The following is a 26,400-nucleotide window of genomic DNA, read 5'->3' as shown; positions in this document are numbered from 1 at the left end:
CTCTGGCACAAACTTGAAGTACTTGGGTATTGCATGCAAAAAATTTACCTACTTGTCCTATTCATCATTGCATTTCACAAGCACTGGTTTAAATCTTTTTGCGCATCTAGGGAGGCCTGAGAGTTTCTTCATGTTGTGTTTCCCTTAGTCCTCCCTCAGTTCTCCCAGCCACTCAGAGTGAGAACATTAGTTCGTTCTTTCCAGGTGATGCTCAGAGCACCAAGTGCTCCTGTTTTGTTCCTGTTTTTTTCTGGGGCTATTTGTTTGTTCTAGACCAGGAGAAAGGATGCAATAGAAATTAAGGCAGAGGTGCAGCAGAAGGCAAGGGAATAATTATTCATTCTTGCCATTAGCTCATTCTCTTGGACTGATTTACACAAGATGCACCAAAGTTTTGCTTCTAATTATTTTTGCTGAAATACCCAGGAGCCTTTAATAATGGCATTTACATGTATAATGTAGCATTATTAATGTTAAACAAAGCTTTTGAAATCCCCTCCATTCTGCAAGCCCCATACCCTTTCAGAACAAATTATTTTCACAGTAACCTCTCCCAGATACAAAACCACACCACGACTATTTTGTTAAGTCCAGATACATTTTCCTGTTCCCCATTCATTTTCAATCTTACTATTCTCCAAGTCATGAACATACAAGAGCAGAACAACAATTAAGATGCTGGGGCCAGAAACAGCTAAGGTCAGGGCAGAAATAAAACAAGGTGACTAGAAATTCAGCCTTCAAATCCTGCACATTCCAACTGCTGAAGCTATCTCTGCATTCCAGACAGGGCAAGCACCTGAAATAATAGCATCACAAGAAAGAAAAGTTTCAGAGTATCTCAGGTACAACTAGAAGAAAGTGTGAAAAGCTTAGGAAGCAGAACTAGTGTTTGGGAAGCATCCCACCTCCACATCCCAGCACATCTGAGTTTTCAGCCATCTTTCCAGCTTGCACCACCAAAACCTGCTCATCACCTGAGGAAGCTTCAGATACATCTGTTGCAATTATAGGAAGTCTTAGGAGTTTTGTTCTGGTTTTTCCAATTGCTGTGTTAATTGGCTTTTCCCTCTCCCAGGCATGCAATGATTCAGGCATCAGTTGTTTCTACATCTCCCCCTGTGACCCAGCCGCTGCTCTGCTCAGCAAACCAAGCTCTCTCCAAGCCATGCCCCACACCCTGCTCTCTGCTAGCGGGGCCCTGCTCAAACATCCCTGTGCAGCTGGGCTGGCAGTGCTGGCATGCCACAGACAGGAGGCTGACAGTAACATCAGCTATTCAGCACGTCACAGCTTCCCAGGGATACAGGATCTGCTCCTGGGTCAGAGCGTGCTAAACACCTACCTGCTCAGCATCACAGCTCAAAAGCTTGCAGTGTGCTTGCTAGAGGAACGCAGCAAAGGGACAAGAACCTAATAGATCAATGCCAATATAAACTGAGAGCTCAGGGGAAAAAAAGGAGTCACAAAGAGTTTTTGTACCATAAAGGCAGTTCTAGAAAGTTTTTGCACCTCAGACTCACAGATCACTTCTGCAGCATCTTAATGCCACTTCATGGCATCACAGAAATGCTGGCAGGACAGGGTCTTGAAGGATCCCCTCGGAATGAGACCATCACCAACACTAAATCTAATCAGCTGTGGCTGACCCTGGGGCCCTCATTCCAGCACTGCACTACCCTCATACTGGAAAATTTTCTTCTAAAGTCCAAAGAGCTACCATGGCCTCTCATTACACTGTCTGACACTACCAAGAACAGTTTGGCTCCATCAGCTTAGTAACTGCCTTTCAAACAGTGATGGGCACTTACACCTCTTACCCAAATCTCAGAGGGCAGAGCCAAAACGATCCCTTGGGACAGCACAGGGTATGTTGTATCCGTGTCAGGGCCAGCTCAGTTAGACGCTGCAAGTAATACCTATGGTACACAGATTTTCCTTGTTTCCACTGAAGAGTGTTTGTTGAATTCCTTCCCCAAAGGGATGCAGAAAAGGCAAAAAAGGTATGAGGCTGGATGACACAACTGGAAAGGTCTTCCTGAGAACCAACTAAATAAATTGCAGTTCTCCTGCAGAAAAGTGACATCTGGGGGGAGTATGGTGAAGACTTCTAAGACTTTTGTTCCGGTAAAAGTATGAGGGGTTATCAAAAGAATGCCAGGTGGCAAATTTCCAACAAAGAAGAACTAATTCAACCCATAAGCCTTTAAATGGTGAAACTCCTTGTCTTTTGGATGCTAAAAATGTGTATAGGTTTGCAAATGCCAAGAATTTGCACATGGGTAAGTGTATGGAAGAAAAACCCCATCCAGTGGTACTAAATACAAAGATACACTGACTAGCTTATAAAGCCCTGAACCATAACTCACAGGGTGCTTGAAGAATATTTGGAGGAAGTATCAGCAACTGATCCTCTTTCAGTTGCTGTTGGATGCAGAACACTGGGCTAAATCAGCTTTTGATCTAAACCAGTTCACACATTGCAAAAAAGTTTCTAAATTAACATTTACTGGACAGCTTTAAGTCTACTGGGACAGTATAGCAAAGTCCCTACCACCATGGGTCAAACCAATTTACAAGTCCACCCACCTCTTTTTATTTAAACAGTGCATCATTAAACAGAATCAAGACTTTTGTCTTCCTGAAGAAAAGGAGTGTGCCTGATCACCCAGTCAGTCCAGCAGGACATTACTGATGTCCCACGGCAGCCAAAAGTGCAGAGCACCTGGGATTGAGCCCAAGGACTTCAGCCATGGCATATCACTCTGCTGTGCTCTTCACTTCACAGCCAACTGCCCCCAGCTCCAGAGCATCTTTTATGAAAAACAGCAATGCCAGGACAGAACAGGCTTTGAGGCCAATCATCTTCTCAAGCAAAATTTACACTTTCATCTCCACTCCAAACATTCACAATACATTATTTTTGCCCTCCCCTGATTTTCTGCCTTCTGCTATACATGAAAGTCCCAAAGTATACCACAAGGCTAAAAACTGGTCTTGGGGTAGTAGCCCGTTTGTCCAGGGGAAGAACGAGCAAGGAAACTTCATCACATCACCTTTTCATTTCTGCCCTGATGTGTAGAAAACACTGGACCATACTGCTCTGCCATGCATCGCCTCACACTGTCATGATGACACTCCTCTGGGACAGCAGATCTGCTCCCAGCCACCGACATTACTCAGCCACCCAGACCTGCCCACTATGGGCATGTCTCCATTTCTGTGAATTTTCTACTGCTTTCTATGCCAAGTCCTTTCTCTTCCTGCTCCCTTGGGTCAGAGGCATAGCCCAGGGAAGACAGTTTGGCTGGGGGCATCCCTGTGTCATACTAATCCCAGCTGCCACAGAGGCCCTGGGAGTCTGACAACAGACAGAATAAACCGAGGTGGGTCTGACTCACGCCAAATCCCAAGCCAGCAAGGGGAATATACAGGTGCAAAAGTGGTATATAGCCACTTGTCTGCTTCAGCACACTGACACGTACCAGGCACAGCTCAGTGTATCCAGGGGACAAGGCCCAGCAGCACAACACCCCAAAGAGACAGATGACTCTTATGGTCTCACTGCAGGTGCCCGCTCCATAGAGGATGGGACCTTGGGGAACCAAGGCTGTCGGACAGATTTGTGCATGACAGCTCATTTATGTTCACCCCAGGTTTATTCCACTACCTTTTCTGGTTCTAAGATATATTTTAAGCTAAGCAGCTCTCACCCCAGCACCCAGCTCCAGACAGCCCCAGCAGCACCCAGGCAGAGATGAGGCAGTGGTGTACGGAGCAGGGTATAAACACGCCATGGTCACACACTGCTGTTGCCCGCTAACCTCACCACCTTTACACCTCTCCTAGCCCTTCCTACCCTGATCCTGCAGCAGGTTCATTGAGGAGCATAAAGTTGGTCCTTGCAGAGGCGGCACACGCCAAGCTGGCACGGGCTTCAGAGGAATTAATTCAGACGGGCAAAGTCTGATCCCTTTCAGGGAGCGAGTGAGAGAGGAGGCAGCACTCAGCACTTCAGACATCAAGGGAGAGTAAGAGAAAAAGAGATGAGAGAAAGCCTCGCATAGAAAAGGCAGCAGGAAAAATGTCCTAATTTGGAGAGACAGGCCTCATTGCCATGGCAACCCAGAATCGCCCCAGAGCGGCCAGATCTGACTGTGTATGTGGTGTTAAACGATTCAACCATTAAGGGAAAATACTAAGGGGAAAATAATAATGGGGCTGTGGAAGGGAAAGTATTTGGCAACAAAGAGTTCCTCTGGGGGTACTTGGGCAACCAAAGTGAACCTTTTGAGTCTTAAGTTGTATTTCCTTCCCCGCCCACCCCCCCACCCCCACCCCCCCATCTTTAGGTGCAGACACATTTTTGTGCATTTGCTTCGTTTCTGGAGAATGAGTCACTCCTCATATGCTGTACTGCCTTCCCTCTCCTGCCTCACCAGCAGTGGGGCCAGATCCTGCCTCTTGGGCAACAGGGGGAGAAAAGGAGAAAAGGCAACTAGAGCCCCCATTCCTTTCTTTAAAGCCCCCTACAAAAACCTCCCAGGACAAGGCAGAAACTGGGAATGCATGGCAAACCACATGGTGACAGCGCAGGGTGGCAGCACATGTCACCAAGGAGGTGGCAACATAATACAGGGTGACAGTAGCCACCAGCAGCTCCAGCCTCTGGTGCATGGGCCTTGAGAAGGCACATACAGGATGTCTGCAAGAGAGCTGAGGGCTGCTGAGCACATCTGGCCATGGGGTAAGTGAGAGAAGTGGCAGGAGAGATACACTCACTGGAAGTTACACAATGCACATATTGCAGGCTGAGAGAGTAAGATGCATCCCTCCAGTCGTTAATTAATTATCTGATTTCACCCTGAGACCTTTCTGCCTACTTCGGTCTACGAATTACTCTGAACATCATGTCAAACCTCCTCTTCCCACACCCTCTTCTCCTTCCACTCTCACTCTTAGGGTACCCTAATTCCTTCCTCCACACTGCTGCCTCTTGTCGAACACCCACATTCAACAGGCCACCTCATCCTTTTCTTACCCTGGCACAGTTCTGCCACCTTTTCTCAGCCCCAAGGAGAAGTCCCACCCATTCTGCAGGGGCTACCCCTCAAAGGATGCAAACACATGGAGGCAGACCAGTATGAAGAATAATAAGGCCACTTAAGTGGCAAGGAAGGAATATCAGAATATGACTTTATCCTCTGGAGGTTCCCTCCTTGTTACTGAAGGAACAAATTCCAGGGGATGAGTTCCCAGAGGACCATGCCCTACAGATTCCTAAGTGCAGATGTAGATTGATTGTCACAACATGATCTTTGCCCCCTCATGTCTAACCTACTCATGTCAGCTCATTTCCCTGTCCAATTTATTCATCAAATGGCAGCAAAACATTTGGCCAAAAGGATTCCTTGATTGCAGGGATGCATGCAGTGTGGAGGAAGACAGGACATGCTTCTGCACGGGCATGTTTACAGAGACACAGCCATACATCTTCCACATGCTGTTGCCCGTTCCCATACAAAAACACTTCTCCCTGGCCACAGAAACCCAAATATGCCAAGCAAGAAAATCCTTTTCCTAGTATTGCAGTCTAGGCTAGACCAGGAGAGGGAGAAATGGAAAAACTAAGCTTACTTCTCTACTACCAAACAAAAAAGCCATCAATGTATGACTCAAGAGATTTGTGTATTTTATAGCAGCAGCATGGCAGGAGCTGCTGGCTGGCTACTGGCACTCTGGAGGCACAAAATGCTTCCCCTCAGCTTGCACTGTATATTACTGAGTATCATTACAGGCACATCTCAAGACATAGAGCAACACACTGCTTGGACCAGTACAGTAACAGGTGAGCAACACTGTCAGATAGAAATGTGGCCCTAAGCGCAGCAGGAGACAAATACCACTCTCAGCCTCCTTTTCTCCTCCTGGTGGTCAGTATCACAGCATGTTTTTGCCAGCCTATTTTGCCTCTGGCAAGAAAGCTGTCAGCCACAGCTTCAGTTTGTAAAAATTAAGCAGATGAAATCTAAAATCCGCATGTGCACGTAAAATCTTCCAAGGGAGCTCAAGCAAGGGCAGAGGGATCAGACAGAAAGAATGGCTGGGACAAGCCCTGGTGAAGATGAGCCCTGTGGCCTCACGCCAGGACATGGAGACAGCGAAGGTTAACGGCAGCATGGCTCATTGCGGGAGAATGGACCATGGGCACAAGGAATGGTGCAGCCCAGTGAGGTCTCCAGCCATTCCCTAAATGAAACTGTTCCACCATCTGCAAGCAAACACACTTTGGTATTAAACATTTTGTATGAAGGCCTAATTAATGGAGCACAAAATGACTTATTAAATCTAAATTAAGGAACCAAATGACTAGCAAAATAATCTGCATCTCTGGCCAGGTAATGACTGCATCAAATACTTGGATGTGCCCAAAGCCCAGCAAAACTCACCTGGCAGATTCCAAATAAGCAAAAGTTTACCAAAAGATAATCAGAGACTTAAAACAAAAGAGAGGTAGGCCACATGACTTTGGGGAGTCTGTCACATGACCAAAAACAGCAGAAAGAGAAGGCTGGCTCGTTCATCCTCTGTCCAGTTCCTCCCTACCTCCTTCCACCTCAGCAGTGCTGTCTCCGGCAGGCATGCGTGTACTCCAAAACTTTGTCAGTCACATCATAAATTATTTTTGTGCTCAGACTGCAACTGCAGGAGATTAGCCCATAGAACCAAGGAGAATTTGCTGCTCAGAGACATGTCGAAAGTTTGCTGTGCACTTCCCTACCCTGCATTAATTTAATAACACCTCTCAGATTTTCACATCTCTCCTCTTCCTAGGGGTTCAGCCCTTTCAGCACACCCCCTCCTCTAGAACAATGGATATTTCATTATTTTCACCTTCAGGGTGGCTCCCTCTTAGCCCACCCAAGGCACCTGCTGGTTAGAGCATGCCCTGATTTCCTTCAGTGCCACCTGAGGAACCCAAACCACTATAACTGGCTGTAGCCTTGCCACAAGTCTAGCCCATAAGGCTAGACAGAAAGATCAGCCAGCCCAAAAGCAGAAAGAAGTGGGGCAGAAAACAGAGAAAACCAAGGTGCAATTCACATTTTAAGTGCAATTTTTAAGACTCTGCATTGAAAATATAGTTAAAGTCATATGCCCTCCTCTTCCACAGAGGATACTAACGGAATAATCCAATTACTGCTACTGTCATCAGGCTAATTTCTTTTCTCAAGAGGTCTGGTTTTGGATAGAAATATTAAAATCTCCAAGCCTTGCACCATGTTCTCCTTCAAAAGCTAAGGATAGGAGTACACAACACTGAGCAAGTGCCTGTTCATGACTATGTCTCATTTGCTGCTGCAATCCAAGCCACCGTGGTGCAGTAGTGTGAGTCACAGAGCGCACACATGTGTGCTGAACACAAGCGTGAACCAAATGTCCAACCTCAAGAGACAGCACCACTTGCATTACATGCTTGTCTATGCGAATCACAGAGCAGGACTACACTGGGGTGAATCAGAGTGAGTCACTGTGGAAGCATGTGGCAGGGAGGGCGAGCACCCTACAAGCATGCTTGGGATGCACTGTGCATGGGTCACTTGTGCGGAAATCACAGCTCCTGAGACAATTCTGATGCAGGGCTTTGCTTACCTTCTGTGTGCATTTTTATCTTGTTTTCTATAGGAAATAAGACTTCTGCAAACCTGGTGTGTGTTTGTTTGTGCATGTGTCAGTCAGGCTTCCCAGTAACTCTTGAACTGGCTGGCCAGTTCCTACCTGGTTTGACAAAGGGGCAGAGGAGTCAAGGAGAATTAAATCCTTAAAGTGCTGTGCAACATACAGCCTGCAACCGCATGTGGTCCTGCATCCTTTGTCTGCCCCCACAGCAGTGCACATGATTCACCCACTCAACTCAAAGGCTCACTAGGCAATCAAACAAACTTCATCCTGACCTGGCAGCATGCCTGCAGTGGGCAGCCCCTATACCCAGAACCCCTGGGGCACCACAGTACATTGCTCTTTTGCCCAGCCAGCAGGTATAAAAGACACAGTGGAAACTGGGAGAAAAGTAACAGAAGACCTGGGGGAATGAGATTATTGTAGGGAGGAGGTGTAGACAGCTCTTGAAAAAATGAAACTGCTATGGGCACACCCACTTATTTGGACTGGACATCAATTGAAACAGGGCAGCAGGTGGAGAAATTAGATCCTTTTAATGCCCCTGGTCCTCACCATTGGGGGAAGGATGAGTTGAGCTCTTCTGAAGTCTCTTTACCCAGCTCAAGTTCTCTCCTCTGTGGACTCTCTGGTGTCTACTAAGGGCTGAGCTCACATTAGTTTTAGTATATAATTGCATTAAAGAGTCAATTAACCATGGGATGTGAATCCACTGAAAACAGGATTCATTCATTTGGGAGCTGACAAAATTACTTGTTCCATTGCCTTTCCACTCACTCTGTCTTCTCAACAAGCTGTTCCAATGTCAGGTCATAAAATTGACTTTCAAGCTTGCCAAATGCTGGGGGGGGGGGGGGAGGTGGCGGGGGGGGGGTGGGGGTGGGGAAGGTGGGGTGAAAAAGCCTCTCATGTGGATTTGCAAAAGCAATGAGCAACTCTGGATGTCCATTCAGAGATACAACCTGAAAGGCCCAACTTTCAGAAGATGGAGATGCCCACTATTTTTTCACATTTGGGCTGCCTTAACCTGTCTCATGCTGGATGTCAAAAAAAAAAAAAAAAAGCACCTATAATCACTGTTCGCACTCAAAACGCTTTAACCTACTTCTTCGATTGCCATCGCTTCCTGGGAAGTGGGCAGAGCCCATTCAGATACCAGGTGTCTTGCGCCTGGCAGCTTGGCACTCCACTCTACCAGCCCCGATGCCACCTGTTCCCAACCCTCCCACCACCCACCCAGCCCTGCCATGCCGAGGAACAGGCTGAGCCTGGCCCACAGCCCAGGCCAAGAAGGAGCCCAAATGGAACCACACAGCTTGGAGACACAGAAGGCAGACACTTCTGAGAGATGCTCTCTCCATACACCATTATCTGACAAATGTGCCATTATCCAACAAGAGTCTCTCTCTCCACCTCCCAAGCGACTGACTCCTTTGTTAAGAGTCCATTGACCACTCATTTTTATCTACAGTACCTTCAGACGAGGATTGTCCTCCTTATGTTTCTCCTCAGCTCACTAGGTGGTGGTTTATGGTTTTATTTTTAACAGTCTTTAGTAGATAACTAAAAGGTATCAGTAACCATTGGCTCAGTGTGTCCCCTGAAGCAAAGTACATGCTCCCCTCTCTCAACCTCCTTCCATACTACACCAGCAACAGGAGGTTCCCTACTCCCCACAAGCCTTTGTGAACTGGAAGCAGTGGCAACACTGTATTTCTAATGGGGAGAGTCTCAGAAAGAGGTGGCCATCCCTTTCAGAGGGAAAATTCATTTATTTCAAGAGGGTGAGAGCTACATGCATCCATGTGCAAGCAAGAACATTTCTGGTGATAGTAATTTTACTTCGCACTCAGCCCCATGCAGGGTGGGTGACCTCTATGATTTGGTAGGCTTTAATGGAAGTTAAGACAATAAAACCCTCCTGGATCTCTGACCTTTGATAAATGTGAAGAGCTCATTAATGCAGCACACCAAATATTGAACCTTCAGATCAAGTAGGTTTGTGTTGGAGGCAGCCCCCATCAGCTGGCAGCCATAAACCCTCACCGCACACCACCTCACAGGCAGCTCTGCCCCAGCTGAGGTGACGCCACACAGTTGCCCCTGGCCAGGTCCTCATCCCTTAGCCCAGGGGGAGTAACCAGCAACACACAAGGCTGTCACAAACCTTTCCCAAGCTTCACCTCTCCTTACCCGCTCATCCGTGATGTGGTATAGACAATGCTAGACTGCATGTTCAGCTGCAGTGAGAGGATCACCAGCTCGTCAAGCTGGTGATGTGGAGATCGGTATTAACTGAGTAATTAAATCATTTCTGTAATTACTCTCACACAGCTATAAATAATGTAAGCCCACACGTTCTCTCTGGAAGCCACAAAAGTGAGAGAAGAGAGGGTGAGGGATGCAAATGAAAAAGGAGAAATAATAATAAAACCACTTAACATTTGTACAGCACACTGCATTTTGAAAGGACAGTGCAAACAATAATTAAGAAATGGGTAGAGTGACAGGAGAGGGTGAGGGGAAGGGAAGCAAGAGAAGGGAGAGGAGGAGAAGGGTGGCAGGTGTGGAGCAGGATTTGAGACCCAGGAAGGCTGGCAGCTGGGTGGACATGCTGCACAGCCCCACGGCAGGGCTACACCATGTGGCTCTTCAACCCACACCTTTGTACTGCTGCAGCAAGCGAGGACGGGAGGGTAAGGACACAGCTCTGCTTCTGCAGAAAGCAAGCAGCAAAGCAAGCACCCAAGCAGGAGCTGGGACAAAGCACTGCACTGCACGAGCACACACCTGAAGCAGCCAGCAGCTCCATCACAGAGCATCTTCCTAATGATTCCCATCTGGCCCCTCCAGCGCAGAGGCTTGGCAGTGACTACACTGGCCCCAAACCAGGCAGCTAGAAAGGCTGCAGGGGGCCTTCCCCCTCCCCACCAGGCCTGAGGCCCCGGCACAGGGTGTGCTGGTAAGGGGAGGCACAGATGAGCCAGCCCCAGGCATGCTTTGGGAGACCCACTGGCCTTCCCCCGGGAGGAGCACTGATGCCAGTGTCCCCATCCCCCTCAAGGAACCATTTCTGATTCCCTTTGTGGCTCGGTGCAGAGCAGGGAGGGAATATTTCTGTCCAGGTGGAGGGGGAGGCAGTGCTCACAGGTGAAGCTGCCCAGTACCACTACCCTGTGCCCTGCCACAGCCCAGGCCTGCTCTCCTTACCGCATTTCCACCTGACAGGTTTCCCCTCCTGTTTCATGCCCCACATCCTGTTTGCTCAGCAGTTCTGCCACCCCCTGATCCCCAGCTCTTGCTCCCATAGCAAGCCAAGCAGCATCACCTGTGCAGGCATGTCTCCTCCTCTTTCCTCTCTGCCTTTTCCTATGCCATCCCCTGCTTCCCACCTTTTCCCAGCTCCCCACCCATGTCCTTGTTTCAGCATCTCTTCCAGATGCTCTGCCTCTGCATTGCTCCTCATCACACCCTGCATACCCTGCCCACCACCTCACCCACGTGCCAGCCCAGAGCCCCTGCTGCACAGTGCATTTATCCTGCCTAGACCCAACCAGGACCCCAGAGGAGAACTGCAGCCCCAGCATGGCCTGTGCAGCCCCCAGGTCTAGCTGCAGTTCTGAGGCACAGTTTGCAAGACAAGATCTTTTCAAGATGCATAGCAAACAGCTAAAAAGAGTCTGCTGCACATACGCAGTTTCTCATGCTCGTAACAATGCCAGCCTTGGGGCAGCCTGTGCAGTGGTAGCATAAGTACATTTCTAGTTGAAAGTCCTCCCCTGAAAGACACCCCTCCAGGCCTGTGCCTTTGCTCTGAGGACCTGTGGTGGTCAGGCAGAACCTTCGGAGGAAAACATGTCAGTACTTGCAACATGGGTAAATCACATATCTTCCCATGCCCCATTTTCAGAGAGCTGATTTATTTTCCAAATAAATAACGAAATAAATCAATCAGCTTGAGGCATACACCTGGCATAGGAAACTTTGCTCAAACAGTCATAGTCTGGCAAAGTTACAGGAAACCCCCAAGAGGATCTTATAATGGGGAATGCTGGGCAAGCTTACAATAGACAGCACTATCAGCCCTGCATACAATAAGCTCTCCTGCATGCCGCAGCTATTCAGCCACCTCTAATGGGGGTTACAGCTTCTCCTCCTGGAGTCCAGATTCTTACATGAAACATTGTATTTACTTCAGCTAGACAAATCCATTAATTGCTCCCCAGCAATTAGGTAGCCTTTGCCTTTTGTACAGCTCAAAGCACTTTACAAAAGCATTGTTATGGTCTCCTCGCAAAGGGCAAATTGCTGTAGACAGAAGTTGAGTAACTGTCTTAAAGTTATGTTTTATACCAAGCTTCAGTGAGAACTCGGGTCTGCTAGACCTGCTTGATTCTGCCGGCACCCTTTAGATCAGTCCTCCTGACTGTGTCTGCCTGCCTTTTTTGCTTTTTTCCTGCCTGCCGTTAGACTCTCCATGCTCTTCGTTCCTTCTTCCCACCTTCCTCTGAAATGTACATTTATTATTATTATCAGGCACTTCATAGATACACAGCTAGAAGCTACTGCCAAAGCACACAAGAAAAATTGCCTTGACAGAGCCTTTAGGGTATTTTTTTTCAGTCACTCTCAGAACTTACTCCTTTTTCTCTCCTTCTCCCTGCCCTCCCCCCCCAATCCTAGATTCCGAAGACGTTTTCCTGTCTGTCTCTCATCTCGTTCATCTTCTTTCTCCTCCGCTTTAGCTATATAACATTCCCCAGCATTTAGTTCAGTCCCGCTTGAAAACACCTGAAGCAACATGGTTTCTGTGCTCTTCCCTAAGGAGACCAGAGCACATCCTAATAAAATTCAGTGTCTGAACTTTTTTCTTGATACACATATAGATCATTTAATATTATCATTTAACATATCATAATATATAATTTAATATCTTTTTTCAACTTTATCCTGTCGCTCCGACTTACACTTCTGGCAGCTACACCAGACATTATTTTCTCTAATCTTAGTCTACCTCCATTCACTGCATATATAAATCATATCCTGACTCACTGTTCAGCCAATTTACAATACGCACATATAGCTGTTTCAGTCTTTCTTCATACATCAGTTCCTCCAGACCCTTAACAGAGTCACAGGCGACAATTTTATCTTTTTCTGTACCTTGTTTTTTTCCAGCCTGTGTATATGCAATTCCCTTAACTTCCTTCACAATCCACCCTCTCCAAACTTGGTTAATAAGGCAAATAAAAGGCAAAGAGAATAAGAGATTCCCTGGAAAGGATTGTTTCTCTGTGTCCCATGGTTACTGGGGGATGACATGTGGATCTAAAGCAGAAGCATCAGACAATTTCACACTCCATGTTTTCAATTTCGTTTTGAGGCCGGTTTAGGGTAGGGACAAATTTGAGTGTAATTAATTTAGATTTTGTGAGACAAGTAACCGCTTGGGGTTGTAATAAAGGACTGCCTGCTCCAGAATGAAAAAAACTAATCTCCTTGTCCAGCTGGGGATGGCACAAATTGATTTAATACTTTTGTGTTGAGTTTTTGTTTTGAAGAAAAGGGTTATAATAATGATTATAAATAACTGTGGGTCAGATCTCATCAAACTCCCAGATTTTCTCTAAATAAGTGCTCACAGATTTGGAGATCTACCCAAACATCATCACTATGAAAGTCAAGGTTAGAAAGCTAGCAAGGAAGACCTTTTCCACAAAAGCCCTGTCACTTGCCAGGTGCAAGCTGGGTGGAAATCAACCTTTTCCCCACAGATATTTCAATATTTCTATTTCTAGGCAAACAATGGCAACACTGCATTTAAACATTAGTAGGAAAGAGGCTAATTCAGCTTCTCTTTCCCTCAGGTAAGTTGCAGCGGTTACATTTGGAGCTAGGCAAGGAAAGGTCTTCTGTCACTCAAAAAAACCCCATCACTATAACAACAGAAGAAAACAAACACTCAGTACTCCTGGAAGAAGAATTCTATGACCCAAAATAAAGCAGCTTATAAATAGCTACAAGAGGCTGATGTAAAGGAACCAGACTTCAGTATTGCTTGGCATTTGTTGTCTGGGACAACTTTTTCCGAGGGAGTGCACCCGTGCTTCTGTGTAGTTGTCTTCTCCTTCAGCATCCTACCCCTGCCCCAGCACTGCCGCCGCCCAAAAGCACCTTGGCAGGGCATGAGCCTCACCAGAGTCCCTCCAGGTTTTCTTCTTCACAACTCTGTGACACTCAAGCTCAGATGGTTCCTTCAGGCTTCAGGTATCCAAGGCATTGCACTTCCAAGGCTTAGGGCAGATATGAAGTGCATCAGTAGAAATTATTAGGGGGGGAAAAAGCTATGGGGATATTTCAGGGAAAGTTATGTTTATATAACATTTTATATATATATATATATATATACACACATATATTATATATATATTTAAGATTTTTTTAATTTAAAATTCTGTAAGATTTAAAAAAAAAAATCTTGCTGGCCTTTTTTTTTTTAAGTGACACCCTCCATCCCCACCCCCCAAAAAAATAATTACCAAACTCATGGGTTTTTCTTGTGACTCTTGAAAACTATACCCAAAAAAACCTGAAGGCCTTGAAATGGAGTTCCTCCCAAGCAAATGGGAGATAAAGTAGAGGGAAACTTGTAAAATTAAAAAAAGCAGACTGTTTAAATAGGATATTTAGTAAAAGAAACAATACATTTCTTTGAAAAGTCTTTTTTTTTCATTGAAATAATATTGGCAAGAGTACTTGAGGGTCTTGTTTAGAAAATGAGAGTTAACATTGAAGGATTTAATGGCCCTGGGGAGAGGTTAAAGCTCTTAAAAGTTCATTTCCAGGGTTCCTAATATCTAAGGGATTTTAAGTGCTGTAATTCATTTGTAAAGTAATAAAAATTGTTCTAGGGAAATTCTCAGATGCTAATTAAACTCCACAGAAATACACTACCTATATTCCCTTTCATTATATGAAAAAATGTCATTTTGTATGGATGGATTATACACAGATGTAAACATAAATTACAGAACCACCTGGCCTGTTATTACATGTGTATGCTCAAGGGAAAACCAACACTGGCATACCATACCAGCTTTTATTGTTTATAGCTCTGTGACCTACCTTTCTTCTCCCTCTCCAACTTTTGCAGCAGGCTCATAGTTTGAGGACACACAATATTTAGTTCATTATTTGTGAACTACACAGAGCTTTCGTTTGGCAGCAAGAGGAAACAGAGTACCAAAAGCAGAAGTAGTGTATTAATCATGTCCTAAATAAAATTATTAAAAGCTTGAAAGGAAACCACTGGTTATTTCATTTTATTTTTTAAGATTAAACTCATCTTTGCCACTCACTAGATTAGTCTAAGAAATATTTAAACTATTGCTATAATCAAATAGAGTTTCAGAGAAACAAAAATACTTTGTGAAATTACATGAACTGCATATAATTTTCCTTTGGAAGGAAAAAAGGGTTAGAAATCTTCTATCAACATTGAACCATACTCTTTCAATGTCTGCAGATCAAAATATGTCTTTTATCTCCCCCCCTTTCCAAGCAGCATTTTGTTCGGAATTTATTTCACTCCTGTTCATATAATCCATTCAAAGTGAACTTTTTATTTTGGTTTGGTTTTCCCTCCCCCCCCGAATTTCCTTCACACAGGCCTCTAAAATTTGCAGATGTCATCTTTAATGGAAATGAAACAGATTTACATCCAAAAAATGAGGTTTGCATTCACCACGCATCCCTAGTACTTAACCTTTGGAAACCTGAGAGTGAAAGTGCTTTGCTTTTAATTACAGATGTTCTGCTTTTAGCAGCACTGTCCCAGTGTCTTTGACTCTGTCCTGGTTTCAGTGTGTATCTAGGTGCTCAGCTTATCCAACTAGTTTTGGCTTCCCTGTACCTGCAGCATCACTTTGCTACACTCTGACCAGAAGCTTGTTTTCTTCCCTGGTGCTTTACACCTGTAGCCCAAATTTGGACTTGATCCCCTCCAAAATACCAAAGAATATTATTGCTGCAGCAGCATTACCCAGGCATGAAGTGATCACAGCAACCTTCAGCACTGAAAGGAAGAGAGCCAATGTTTTGGAAATCTTGACAATAAAAAAAAAATAATAAAATTTTTTTTAAAAAAAGGGGGGGACAAGGATTTATGAAGTCAGGATGGAAAGTCAGAGAAAAAAATTCAGCTTTGGTGTGAATGGTGGGGAAAAAAACCAAGGTAGTAGAAAGAGTAGCAGAAAAGTCAGCTTTATGCTGTGTGAGAAAAGGAAGAATCTGTCCTAGAACAGATCACAGATTTTAGATTTCAAGTTTTTATTTCAGATATTACTACGGGCACAGCCCAATTTAACAGATCTTCTTTCCTACCCATTTATTTCCAACAGTATAGCTACCCTGCACAAGCAAGCCCTGGAAAAAATAGCAAGGGATGCAGAGAGAAAGGAGAATGATCTTCAGCTGGGAAAACATAATCATCCTGTTCTTCCAGTATTTTTCCTGGGTGCTGCCTGTGCACCATTATGCTACTATAAAGCTGCACAGTACATGAAGCTTTGGCAAAATAATGTCACTGTGGAGAACTAGCAAGGGACATTTCCACCAAAAGTGATGGTCACCAGCTGTGCTATAAGAGAACCCAAGGTATTTTCTGCTCTTACCTTCTCTGCTTTCATTATCCCCAAGTTGACTTTTTCTGTTATTTTAAAAAGTTAAGTAGTCTATCATTACAAAACGGACCAGTCAGCCAAATGGTGAGGTCGTTTTTTAGGCAAGAAGCTAAATCTTTTCCAACACTGTAAGTGTCCTAAATCTGAATAACAATTTGCTGTTCTCTTAAATTGCCCATAAATGTACATTGTTATTGTTATTTCCTTTTCTGTGACTGCTCCTTTACCTTATAGTTTTGGCCAAAAGTGATTTTAGGTAATACTGAAAATATAATGAAGAAAAGCCCAGCCCATTTCCAGTCTCAGGTCTGCAAACACAAGATACTGGCTTGTGTGCTTATCTGAACTGGAGCTTGGTTTGCAGCCTTGAATGTTTCCTTCCACCATCAGTCTCCTAAACAGAGAATCCTCATCTGTCAGCTATTTCCACACCATTATAGGATTGAATTTCTGCTTTCAAAACAACTGGGGAGAAAGGAGAAATTATTTTAAATGCTGGAATGGGAGCAGATGTGTTCACCAGACGCAAGTGTATTGCAGTCCTCTGGACAAAGCAAACTAATGCTTAAGATCAGGCAACACAAAGCTATAAATGTCATTGCAGCAACTTCAGGCAAACTGAAGAGACCAGAGAGCTTCCACAAGCAAAGTTCTTGGATCACAAGCACCTAACATTGGTGGTGATGCACATTTCTCTCCTTTCCATATCACCTATTCTAGATTAATTACAGATCATCAGCGATCTGTGCTGATCCCTTTCGCGTCAGAGGTCCAGATGAGATGACGCTATCCTCCTAGTCCCTTTGCAAGGTGTCAGCACCAAAACAAGAACAGGAACTTCCTTGCAGGGCTGAAGCAGCGCAATCACTCTTCTACCCTGCCCTACAGCTGCAGGGCTTGGACCCCTCAGCCATCACTCCCAGGCCACCCAGCCCCACCAAAACAACTGCGGCAGTTCACGCTGTTTGACATCACTGCTGGCATGTTCATCTGAGACTGAAGGGACTGAACTGGCTATTACAAGACTCTTCTTCGGCAAAGTGGTCTCTCCAGAGCTGGAGTGAGGCACATCATGTGTCTATGCTTCATTTTCCTGGAACTAAACCCAGATTGCAGTGTGCCACAGATCATCTAGTTATTTTCTTCTGATGCCAAATTAGGCAGAGATTAAATGTAACACTGTGTAACAGCTAAACAGGTGGGATTAGAGACGTAAGCACCCAGGAGAGAAGCAGCAAAAACATATGCAAATACCTATATACTTATTTTTCAGAAGAGAAAGGCAAAACACAGGGAAAACAAGTAGATATATACATTATCTACAAAACCTAGTCAAATGCAATATTAAAGAGCATGAGTTTTAACAAAACAATCAGCAGTGCCAGATGTTACACTTTCAGGAACATACCTCCACCTGCTGTGTTATACATAGGGCAGGATTCACAGCATTTTACTTGAGGCATCATGAGGAATCTGGGGTACAGCCTTCTTCAGTAATCAGTGCGGAGACATAGGCCTACCCCATGAGCATGTCACTGCACCCTGAGGTGGGTGGGGTGAGCTGTCCTCCAGTGGTGCCTCCTTCCCCACTGACTGTAATGATACCTAGACCTCCAGCTGGTAGGTAGCAAACTTCCAAATGCATGTGAACTGAGATGAAGTCAGCCTATAATGCATATTATACAATATTTCTGTCTATATATACAAGAAAAAAAAAAATCAGGTTTGAAATCCTCTCTTCTTTTCTTTCTTTTTTTTTTTTTTTGCCTGCCCTTTCATGTCTCAATTTACCAGCTTCACAGTGTATTACAAAACCCTTTTTACACATAGACACAAATTTCCTCCCAGACACACTTATTAAGCCCTCATTGAAGGTGAAACAGAATTTCACATGCTATTCCAGGGAGGGTGGTTTGACTGAGGAGTTTTTCGCATTAACCTCCAGAGAAGAGGGGCTTATCTGTCACACCAAGGCATTAGTGGTTTGTAGCATTCTTTAGGTATTATTGGTGCTACTGATCACAAATGCACATGGAGCATAACGAAGCTATAAGTGCAGGTCTGAACCTGTGAAATGCTGAGCAAGTTCAATCACAGCTGACTGCTGTGGGTGTTGAGGGGATGCTGAAAGAAGTGATCCATGCATGCTTGCAGGATCAAACTCCAGCCACACAAGTCATCTGCAAAGAAATTACTAAGAGTCACTAAAAGCAAAGCATTTGTCAAAGCCCTCAGTGGAAAATAAATCATTTGAGGACTTAGAAGGCTGACTTCAGTATTTTTAGTAGAATATCAATGTATTTACTCTCTACCATATTTTAATTCAATTCATCAAATAAATATTATCCATTAAAGATTATACACCTGTGAATCAGAAGGTATAAAGGTCAGCCTTTCCAATTAATGTTTAAAAAGAAATCTTGCCCTTTCCTAAAACTGCAGATCTGTGTATGTAACCTGCTTCTCTTGTCTGCAAAACTACAAAAAAAGGGAGCTTGATAAAACACGAGTCTCCATTCATAAGGCTTCTGCCTTTGAGATCCCCATGGGCTTCCTGCCCACCAGAATACTCTTCAGAAGCAAGCCAGTGGGGTATACAGGGCAGTTGTGGGAGATGCTGCCTTCCCAAGGTAGAAAGAAAAATTTGCAAAGTTCAATAGGCCAGATCTCTCTTTGAATTATGGCACCGTAAATCTGGTTTAATCCTGCCAAAAGCAATGGGGCTGTGCTGGATTTACACTGCGGGAGTCTGAAATCAGAATTTGGCCTGCCATGTTCAAAGTCACAAGGACCTTTTCCCAGTGCTTAGGAGATCTGGCATCAGTTACACTTACACTTGTTCAAAGAGGATGTAAAATGTCACCATAAGTGTGAAATGCAGCACTCAAGCAATGAGGGCTTCAGAGCTCTTCTGCACAGACATCAATAACTATGCAATGCAGCAGGCAGGAGAGCATCAAGATGCAACGTTGTTGCCTGACTGTCCTCCAAGACAGAAAAGCTTTACTGTCGGTGGCATGGGGCAAAATGACATGACTTTAGCACTTGTGCAACTCTTGAAGGAAAGGGAAAAAAAAAGGCCTGTGGCTATTTTATTCCATGACTACTGCAGTCCAAAGGCTGATATGAGACTATAACACCGCATATTAACTGTATGTTATTTGGCAACTGAACGGTTGGTCAGAGTGAGAAAATAATTCGTGAGTAATTTATTCCCATCTACTCACCTACAATAACCTGCACTGGATTATTTATTTATAAGGTAAATAAAACAGAAAGTGCCTGGGTCTCTCAGCTCACTAAACCATTTTCTGAGGAAAAGCTGCCACGGTGGCCAGTTTAGTTCTTCCCTGTCATTCAATTAGACCCTATTCTGCCCGGTTAAATGTCTCAGATTCAGTTAAAAGTGACCTGTAAAAGAAAAAGGCTGTTGGCTTGTGTCCCTGTTTATTTCTTTGTGATGCACAAAGTGTGGACAAGAGGGTCTTCTCAATAAAGGGCTTGGCCCAGACTCTGGCACCGAGCCTGCAGGGAAAAGGACAGCCCACTCCTCTCAGATATTCCCACTGGCCCACAGCAGCCCAGAGGCCACTGTTAGCCACACCATCTGGCCAAATGCACATTCAGGTGTGAATTGCTGTGTGCCTTGTTTCTCCCAGAGGGGGAGACTTGTATCAGATCCAGCTGCACCCCGTAGAGGCTCCCCTAAGCTGAGAGTTTCAGCTGGCCAAAGATGCTGCTCCCTCTACATCTTGCCCTGTTCAAAACAGTAGCAGGAAGGCTTGTTTGTATAGTAATTCCCCAGAACAGTGGCTGGGGCCTGGGAAAACCGTGAAATGTCAGCGATATGAAGGAATAAAATAGCGCAGGAGGGCGGGGGTGGAAATACTTGGCTGGACTAGTTCAGACTGGTTAGTTGATTTAGCTAACACCTATTTAACTTCAAGAGCTAATGAACACTTCTGAGAGAGGATGGCTTTATTAAAGATTCAATTACTTTCCAATTAAGACGTAAGAGTCATATTAAACATCCCTGAAAATCCCACAATGTCCTCCAGCTGCATGCAGGAAAAACCCAAGCTAGCATCCTTGACAATTCCAAGGTAAAGCACAGGCAAAAATAAAACCTTAAAAAAAAAGCACAATTATCAGGGGTCTTTACCCTTCCTAAGGAACAAGAAAAGGGCTGATTCTTTCGCACCTCTCTTCTACGTGCTCCTTTCCCTCCTTGGTTTTTCTCTGTTGCAGATAATTCCACATGATTAATAGGCTCTTCTCAGTGGTGCTACACACAGTTAGCTCTTTTAATCTTTCTTTGAATCTCAGACTCTCTAATCCCCCAACTCTTCAGCCCCATGAGACTACACCTGAGGATCACAGAATAAGATAGTACTTTCTGTTTTAAGTTTCAATCTGCGGGTCTGCGACAGAAGGAAGCTCAAATTTACCTTATCTGCCATGATCATAGAGGAGCCTCCATGGATGCCCAGGATGGGAGTGAGGGTCTGGGCAGAGATGAAGTCCAGGATCTGGGCAATGGCTTCCTGGTCGGTGTCATCAGCAAATACCACCCCTTGAATCTTCCGATCTGACATGAGGTCACAGATGCGGGTGATGATGCTTTTGGGATCTGTTTCATTCATGGCCACCAGCTCTACCCGAGGCACCACTGATAGGTGGTGGAAGTCATCTTTCTCGTGGGCATCTTTGATGGCCACTTCGTCTGAGGTCCCCACCAGGATGACTGCAATGCCAATGCTCGGGTGGCTTTTCTGGGCATGGGCCCCACTCCCTGTTGTTGCAAGGACTGCCAGCACCAGCCAAAACCTTGGAGAGTAGCACTCCACCCTGGGCCTCATCTTTGGCACTTACACTCCCTGAGTGAGGAAGAAGGAAACGAAAAAGAAAAGAAAAAAAAAAGAAGAAAGGGGAGAAAGTAAGAGAAAGAGAAAGCGATTAATTGACAAGTCAATCATACACTCAGCCTACAAGGCAGATCCATTGATCTTCAGTCACTAGCCCTCCACCCACCAGTCCCTCTTGCCTGATACCCAGCCCTTTGGCTACATTCAGGGCTCTGTTAAAGTCGAGGTGGGGCTAGACCAGTCCAGCCTCTACTTCAGAGTTTGGAGTCACTTCAGAGAACAGCTGTCAGCAGAAGATGGGATCATGTCATCTCTCAAGTCCCATGTCACTCTGAGACCCAAGTCAAAAGTGATAGAGAATTGTCCTTTGATGGCTGATTGGCTGTCTTTGTGAAACTAGTCGCTTATGTCAAGTCTATGTCTAAGTGCTCACCCTCAACACAAAGGAATTACTGGTGCTTGTGATCAGTTTGGCCTTCTGCTAGAGGCATAGGCAGGGATGCTGAAGGGACCAGGCAGATAAGGGTTCCCTTTTACTTTTTCAGCATGGTTCCCCCAGGACAAATGGGCAAGGTCATTGGATGCCCATGTATGCTTCCTACCACCAGGACACACACAGCTCCAGTCTGTAGTACAGTCAGCCATATGCCTTTCACCTATACAAGGTTCATTTCTTTTTAAAAAGCCAGGAACACAAAATTTCCTGGCCGGTTATGGCCAAAACTGGATCAGTGCAGTGTGGGGAAGACAATCCCTCCAAGCCCATATAACAAATCCTTTTGCCCAGAAGCAGGAAGACCCACAAAGCTTACAAAGATTCACCCTCAGCTACTACAGCCAGGGATGTTACAGCAATCTTTTCCCTGACCACGTCCACTTTATTTTGTAATCATAACAGTAGAAATGGAAAAACCCAATGAGGTCATCTCTCCAGCCCCTGCCTGAGCAGGACTGTTCCCTGCAGGATTGTTCCTAGCTCTTTCTTTATTCTATCTCTTTTTAATAATAGTTCACATTTCCATAGCACTTTTCATCCTCAAAGCACTTTACAAACACTAAAAAATTAATTCTTTCAGCACCTATGCAGTGTAAATATCAGACATCCCCCCAGTCTGGAGACAACAACAGAGCAGCATCCACCCACCCCTCCCACCACCCCTGTGGGAGGCAGCACTGCTCAGTGTGCCCACCCAGGGCCATGCTGCTGTCCCAAGGAGATTTCAGGCATTTAAAATTAAAGAAGGCTCTTCCTCAGCACAAAAGGTCCTGCTCAGCTATTCATGCCCATAACTCTGTTCTTCAACAGCCAGGCATGCTTGCAATAAATACACCAGCCCTGCGATTGTTGGCACTACACCTCTGGCCTTGGGAGTCCAGGAATGAGACCCTTCAACACTGTTTACTGCTACACATGCCTCTATCAAATGAACAGAAGCCACAGCAGCAGGGAGAAAGCTAGCAAGACTTTGGGGAAGCTGGAAGTCCATGGAACAATCCTACCTGGAACCAGCCACCCACAGGGAAAGGGCACAGGAGGCCTGATCTTGCCTGGTCCAGGAGAACACGTAGGCTCAGCACTTGCTCCCTATTGTCATGCTAAAGCAGAGAGAACGTATCCTGCATTGATATTACTGGATAAATAAGCAGATAATAAAATAGATAATAAATATGCACAGGAGGAACCAAATCCGCTTAGGAGGCTGAAAGGGACCACAAGTGTGAAATACCAATCGATTCTAAACTCTCTGACAGACTCACTTTCTGAGAGATGCTCACAAGGAGAACCAAGAGACTTTGAGAGTTTGGCAAAATGAACAGCTAACTTCATTCCGGCAGGACTGTTATCTTCCAATTACGAGTCACTAAATTAGATTCCTTAACAGTGAAATGCAGTCCCTACTCCTGCAATGCTTTATTAACTTTAATGCACTCTATACGCTCTCTGTCTCTCATTCTCTTGCTCACTCACTTTAATGCTGTATTTGTTCTCTTTAAAATATGTCTCCTGCGATCCCTCTGCATAGAGGCACAGAGTATATTATGCTTGGTTAACCTGGGAGAAGTCTGTGTTTGGGCATAAAGGCAGACACCTGCCATGATCACCTGCATACCTCCTGCATCACTGCTATTTGAGCCCTGGGTTGGAAGGCTCCACAAAGTATTCCTGGTGGGAGAGGGGCTGGGAAAAACCTGCACTCTGCTCCCTGGGCATCACAGCTAGCCATGACAGCTGTCTGCCTTCACGCCCAAACACAGACTTCTCCCACAGGGAAAAACGCCAGCCAAGAAACCCATTCCTTTCTCTTCACCTGCATCAAAGCCATTTACCTCTGTGCAGCAGAAAAGAGCCCAGATCCTGAAGAGCACAGAGGTGCCAGTCTGTTGGGGCATGGGATGTGCCCCCCAGGCAGGTTTCTCCATTCAAAACAAGATGACTGAGTTCCCTGTACAGTGCCAGATCCTCAGGCTTTGGACAGATATGCAGGGAGCAGCCAGGGCTAGGAATATGCTAATGTGAAGTAGAGGTTGTCAGTGCCTCCACAGTCAACCTGATATCTTCAATTTGGATCCTCGGCCATAAGCCCCCTCTGGATCAAGCAGAGCAATGCCTACGTAGCCTCTATTGTGCCACCTGAGACAGGTCTCCCTCCATCTCTCACTCACATCCAACACTTCTGTCATACTCACAATGTTCTTCAGGTGCTCCATAGGCAGTCTGCATGCCAGAGAGCAGTGTGCTTCTGAGGGAATAACAGGTACCATGCCCAAGTTGGGCTCCCTCATGGGATGGGACCCAGGGGTGCAATAAGGCAGGGGAATGCCAATAAATCACACCCAACTCAGGGCTGAGTGGTGGTGGCCACCATTCAGTTCCCACAAGGCAGCAGCAGATTCACGGTGCAGAGCTGAACTGCTCAAGGACCACAACAGGGGTATTCATGGCGTTACAATCCCTTCCCTACCCTCCTTGGGGCTACCTTATGTTCACAAGCAGTAACCACTATCCACCTTTCTGTCCACATGCAAATGCTGGCTGTTGGAGAAAGGGACAAACGTCCTCGCACCGACCCCATCTCTCTGATCTGGCTCACTACAAGCCCCTCTTGAATGTCTGCTAGTACAGGAGAGGCAGGGGTGAACCAGCACAGACTTATTACCAGAAGAAGGTGACCCCAGAGCTATTGTGATAATGTGTTACTGCATACACAGCAGCAAGTTTTATCCATTACTTTCTACACTGTTCAAATGCAAAAGTTTAAAGCACCCAACCAAGGAAGCACTGGAGGCAGCATGCAGAGCTTCTCGAGTGGTGTTCCTGTTTCCAGTGAGGAAGAGAAACTGAGAAATTCACAAATACCTGACAAGGCTGCAGTTGTAAAACAGGGCATTTGCCCTTAGCTGTTTCAAGGAACTTTAATTTTGCTAGAGTATAAATTTACCAATCAAGAACAATTTTTAAAACATGCCAGTATATTTTATTACAAAGTATTTGCAACGCAGTGTTTGGAATCTTTTCTGTGATTTTGTCACTCTGAAACAATTTAGCAAACCCCAAACTCCAGTCTGGTAAGTTAAACCCTTTACACATTACTCCACTCTATTACATTGTCCCTTACTCCCTGTAAAATAGTATATGACAAGGCCATTAGACAAAGTGGTTTTACAGACATATCTGTATTTAGGTATAAACACGCCTGTAAAACCATTATACCTCTATAATCTCATTTTACTCACCAATAAAACATATCCACCATTGTAGAGGAATGCAGCATCTAGTTAGTGCTGCAGAGCAATGTTACACAATCACTGTTAAAATGGGAAGGGAAAGCTAACTTCTCTGACTGGAAATGCAAGAGGAATGTAGGTAGTCAGACAGTAATTATTCAGATTGGAATTTATCCAGGACCAAAGGTTAGATCGCTTAAAAATATCATGAGAACCTTATTTGACACTGCATTTTTATGTGGATCAGACCTAAGTTAAGTATTAATAGAAAATTATTAGGCTACACAGGCAAAATACAGCTCAGCATTTGGAGATATTTCTGGACAATATTTCAAAATACAGAAAGTACACAAATAGGTCACTGTGCATTCAACCAGGCTAACTGTAAATAAAGTACTACTCAGGCGGTGTACAGCAAAGCTAGGCAATCTTCAAGTCAGAGAAGAAACCAAGGCAGAATGCAGGCTGGTCCCAGGAGTTTGAGGGCAGTTCTGTCGCATGCTGGTGCTGGTACCTCCCTCTGCTGCAATTGTGCCAGCTGCGTAGCCTTGCACAATAGTCCCTTGGGAGGGTATTTGCAGGCCCCTAAAACCCTATCTCCAGGCTCAAGACAGCAAGAGGAAAGGAAGTTCTGTAACATTGCAGTCCCAGACAAAAAGCTGTCTCGAAGGCAGCTTTCCTAATTAGGAGGAATACAATACTTGGGACGGGAGGCTGAGCAGTGTGCACCAGTCACCAGCAAAAAAAAATGCAGGGGCATAGACTCTGTACTGGAGAAAGAACAGCATCACCTACCTCCAGCCTCCGCCTCTTGTACTTCCCTGGAGGACCATGGGAAAGTTCATATCCTAGTACTTCTTGGCCTCGGCTCACTGGGAGCTTTGATGGGGTCCCAGCACTGGTTAGAGTTCAAGCCACAGAATCTGAATTCAACAGCTAATTTTGCATCTGCACCAACTGCAGTGCTAATTCCCAGCCCTACTCTCATCCCTGATCACTAGCCCAATTCCAAGACTCACCACCACCCTCAGTCCCACTACTACCTAGAGGCAAATGTCCTGCTGGCCCCACTATTAGCCATCAGCATTACTGTACTGTTCGGTATTTGTTCATCTTTGACAATATCTTAATTCACACTGGCTTCATATCTCAGACAGTTTGAGCAGTATCGGCAATGAATCAAAAGGCAATCCTTGTGTTTCAGGCCCTAGTTGGGAGCAGGAAGAAATCCATCTCACCTGTGAGATACTCTACAAAGCTGGAAGGTGCTTTGTGCCTGGTTTCCAGCACTCCACCAGGGAAGAGCAAGTGCACTAGAAGAAGCTATAGGGAAGTTAACTAAATGTGATACTGGGCTGTCTGGCAAAGAAATACCAGACCAAAGAAGAACACTATTTCTTTGTTTACCAGCTGCAGAAGACTGGTGCATATTTAGTCTTTTTGTCTAC

The 26,400-nt window shown here is 45.2% G+C and overlaps 1 protein-coding gene across 1 annotated transcript in view; it reads right to left on the bottom strand.

The window, feature by feature from the left end:
- Positions 1–26,400, bottom strand: part of LOC129736267 (glutamate receptor ionotropic, NMDA 2B-like) — an 86,896-nt gene that overhangs the window by 29,023 nt on the left and 31,473 nt on the right. Inside the window, exon 2 of the mRNA XM_055712684.1 lies at positions 20,810–21,238. Within this exon, the coding sequence (XP_055568659.1) occupies positions 20,810–21,220 (411 nt within the window). The 5' untranslated portion in view covers positions 21,221–21,238. The remainder of the gene's footprint in view (positions 1–20,809; positions 21,239–26,400) is intronic.

This window comes from Falco cherrug, chromosome 5, assembly GCF_023634085.1.
Source record: "Falco cherrug isolate bFalChe1 chromosome 5, bFalChe1.pri, whole genome shotgun sequence".
NCBI classification, from domain to species: domain Eukaryota; kingdom Metazoa; phylum Chordata; class Aves; order Falconiformes; family Falconidae; genus Falco; species Falco cherrug.
The sequence above is the reverse complement of the archived record's forward strand: the minus strand, read 5'-3'. Positions and strand labels throughout refer to the sequence as shown.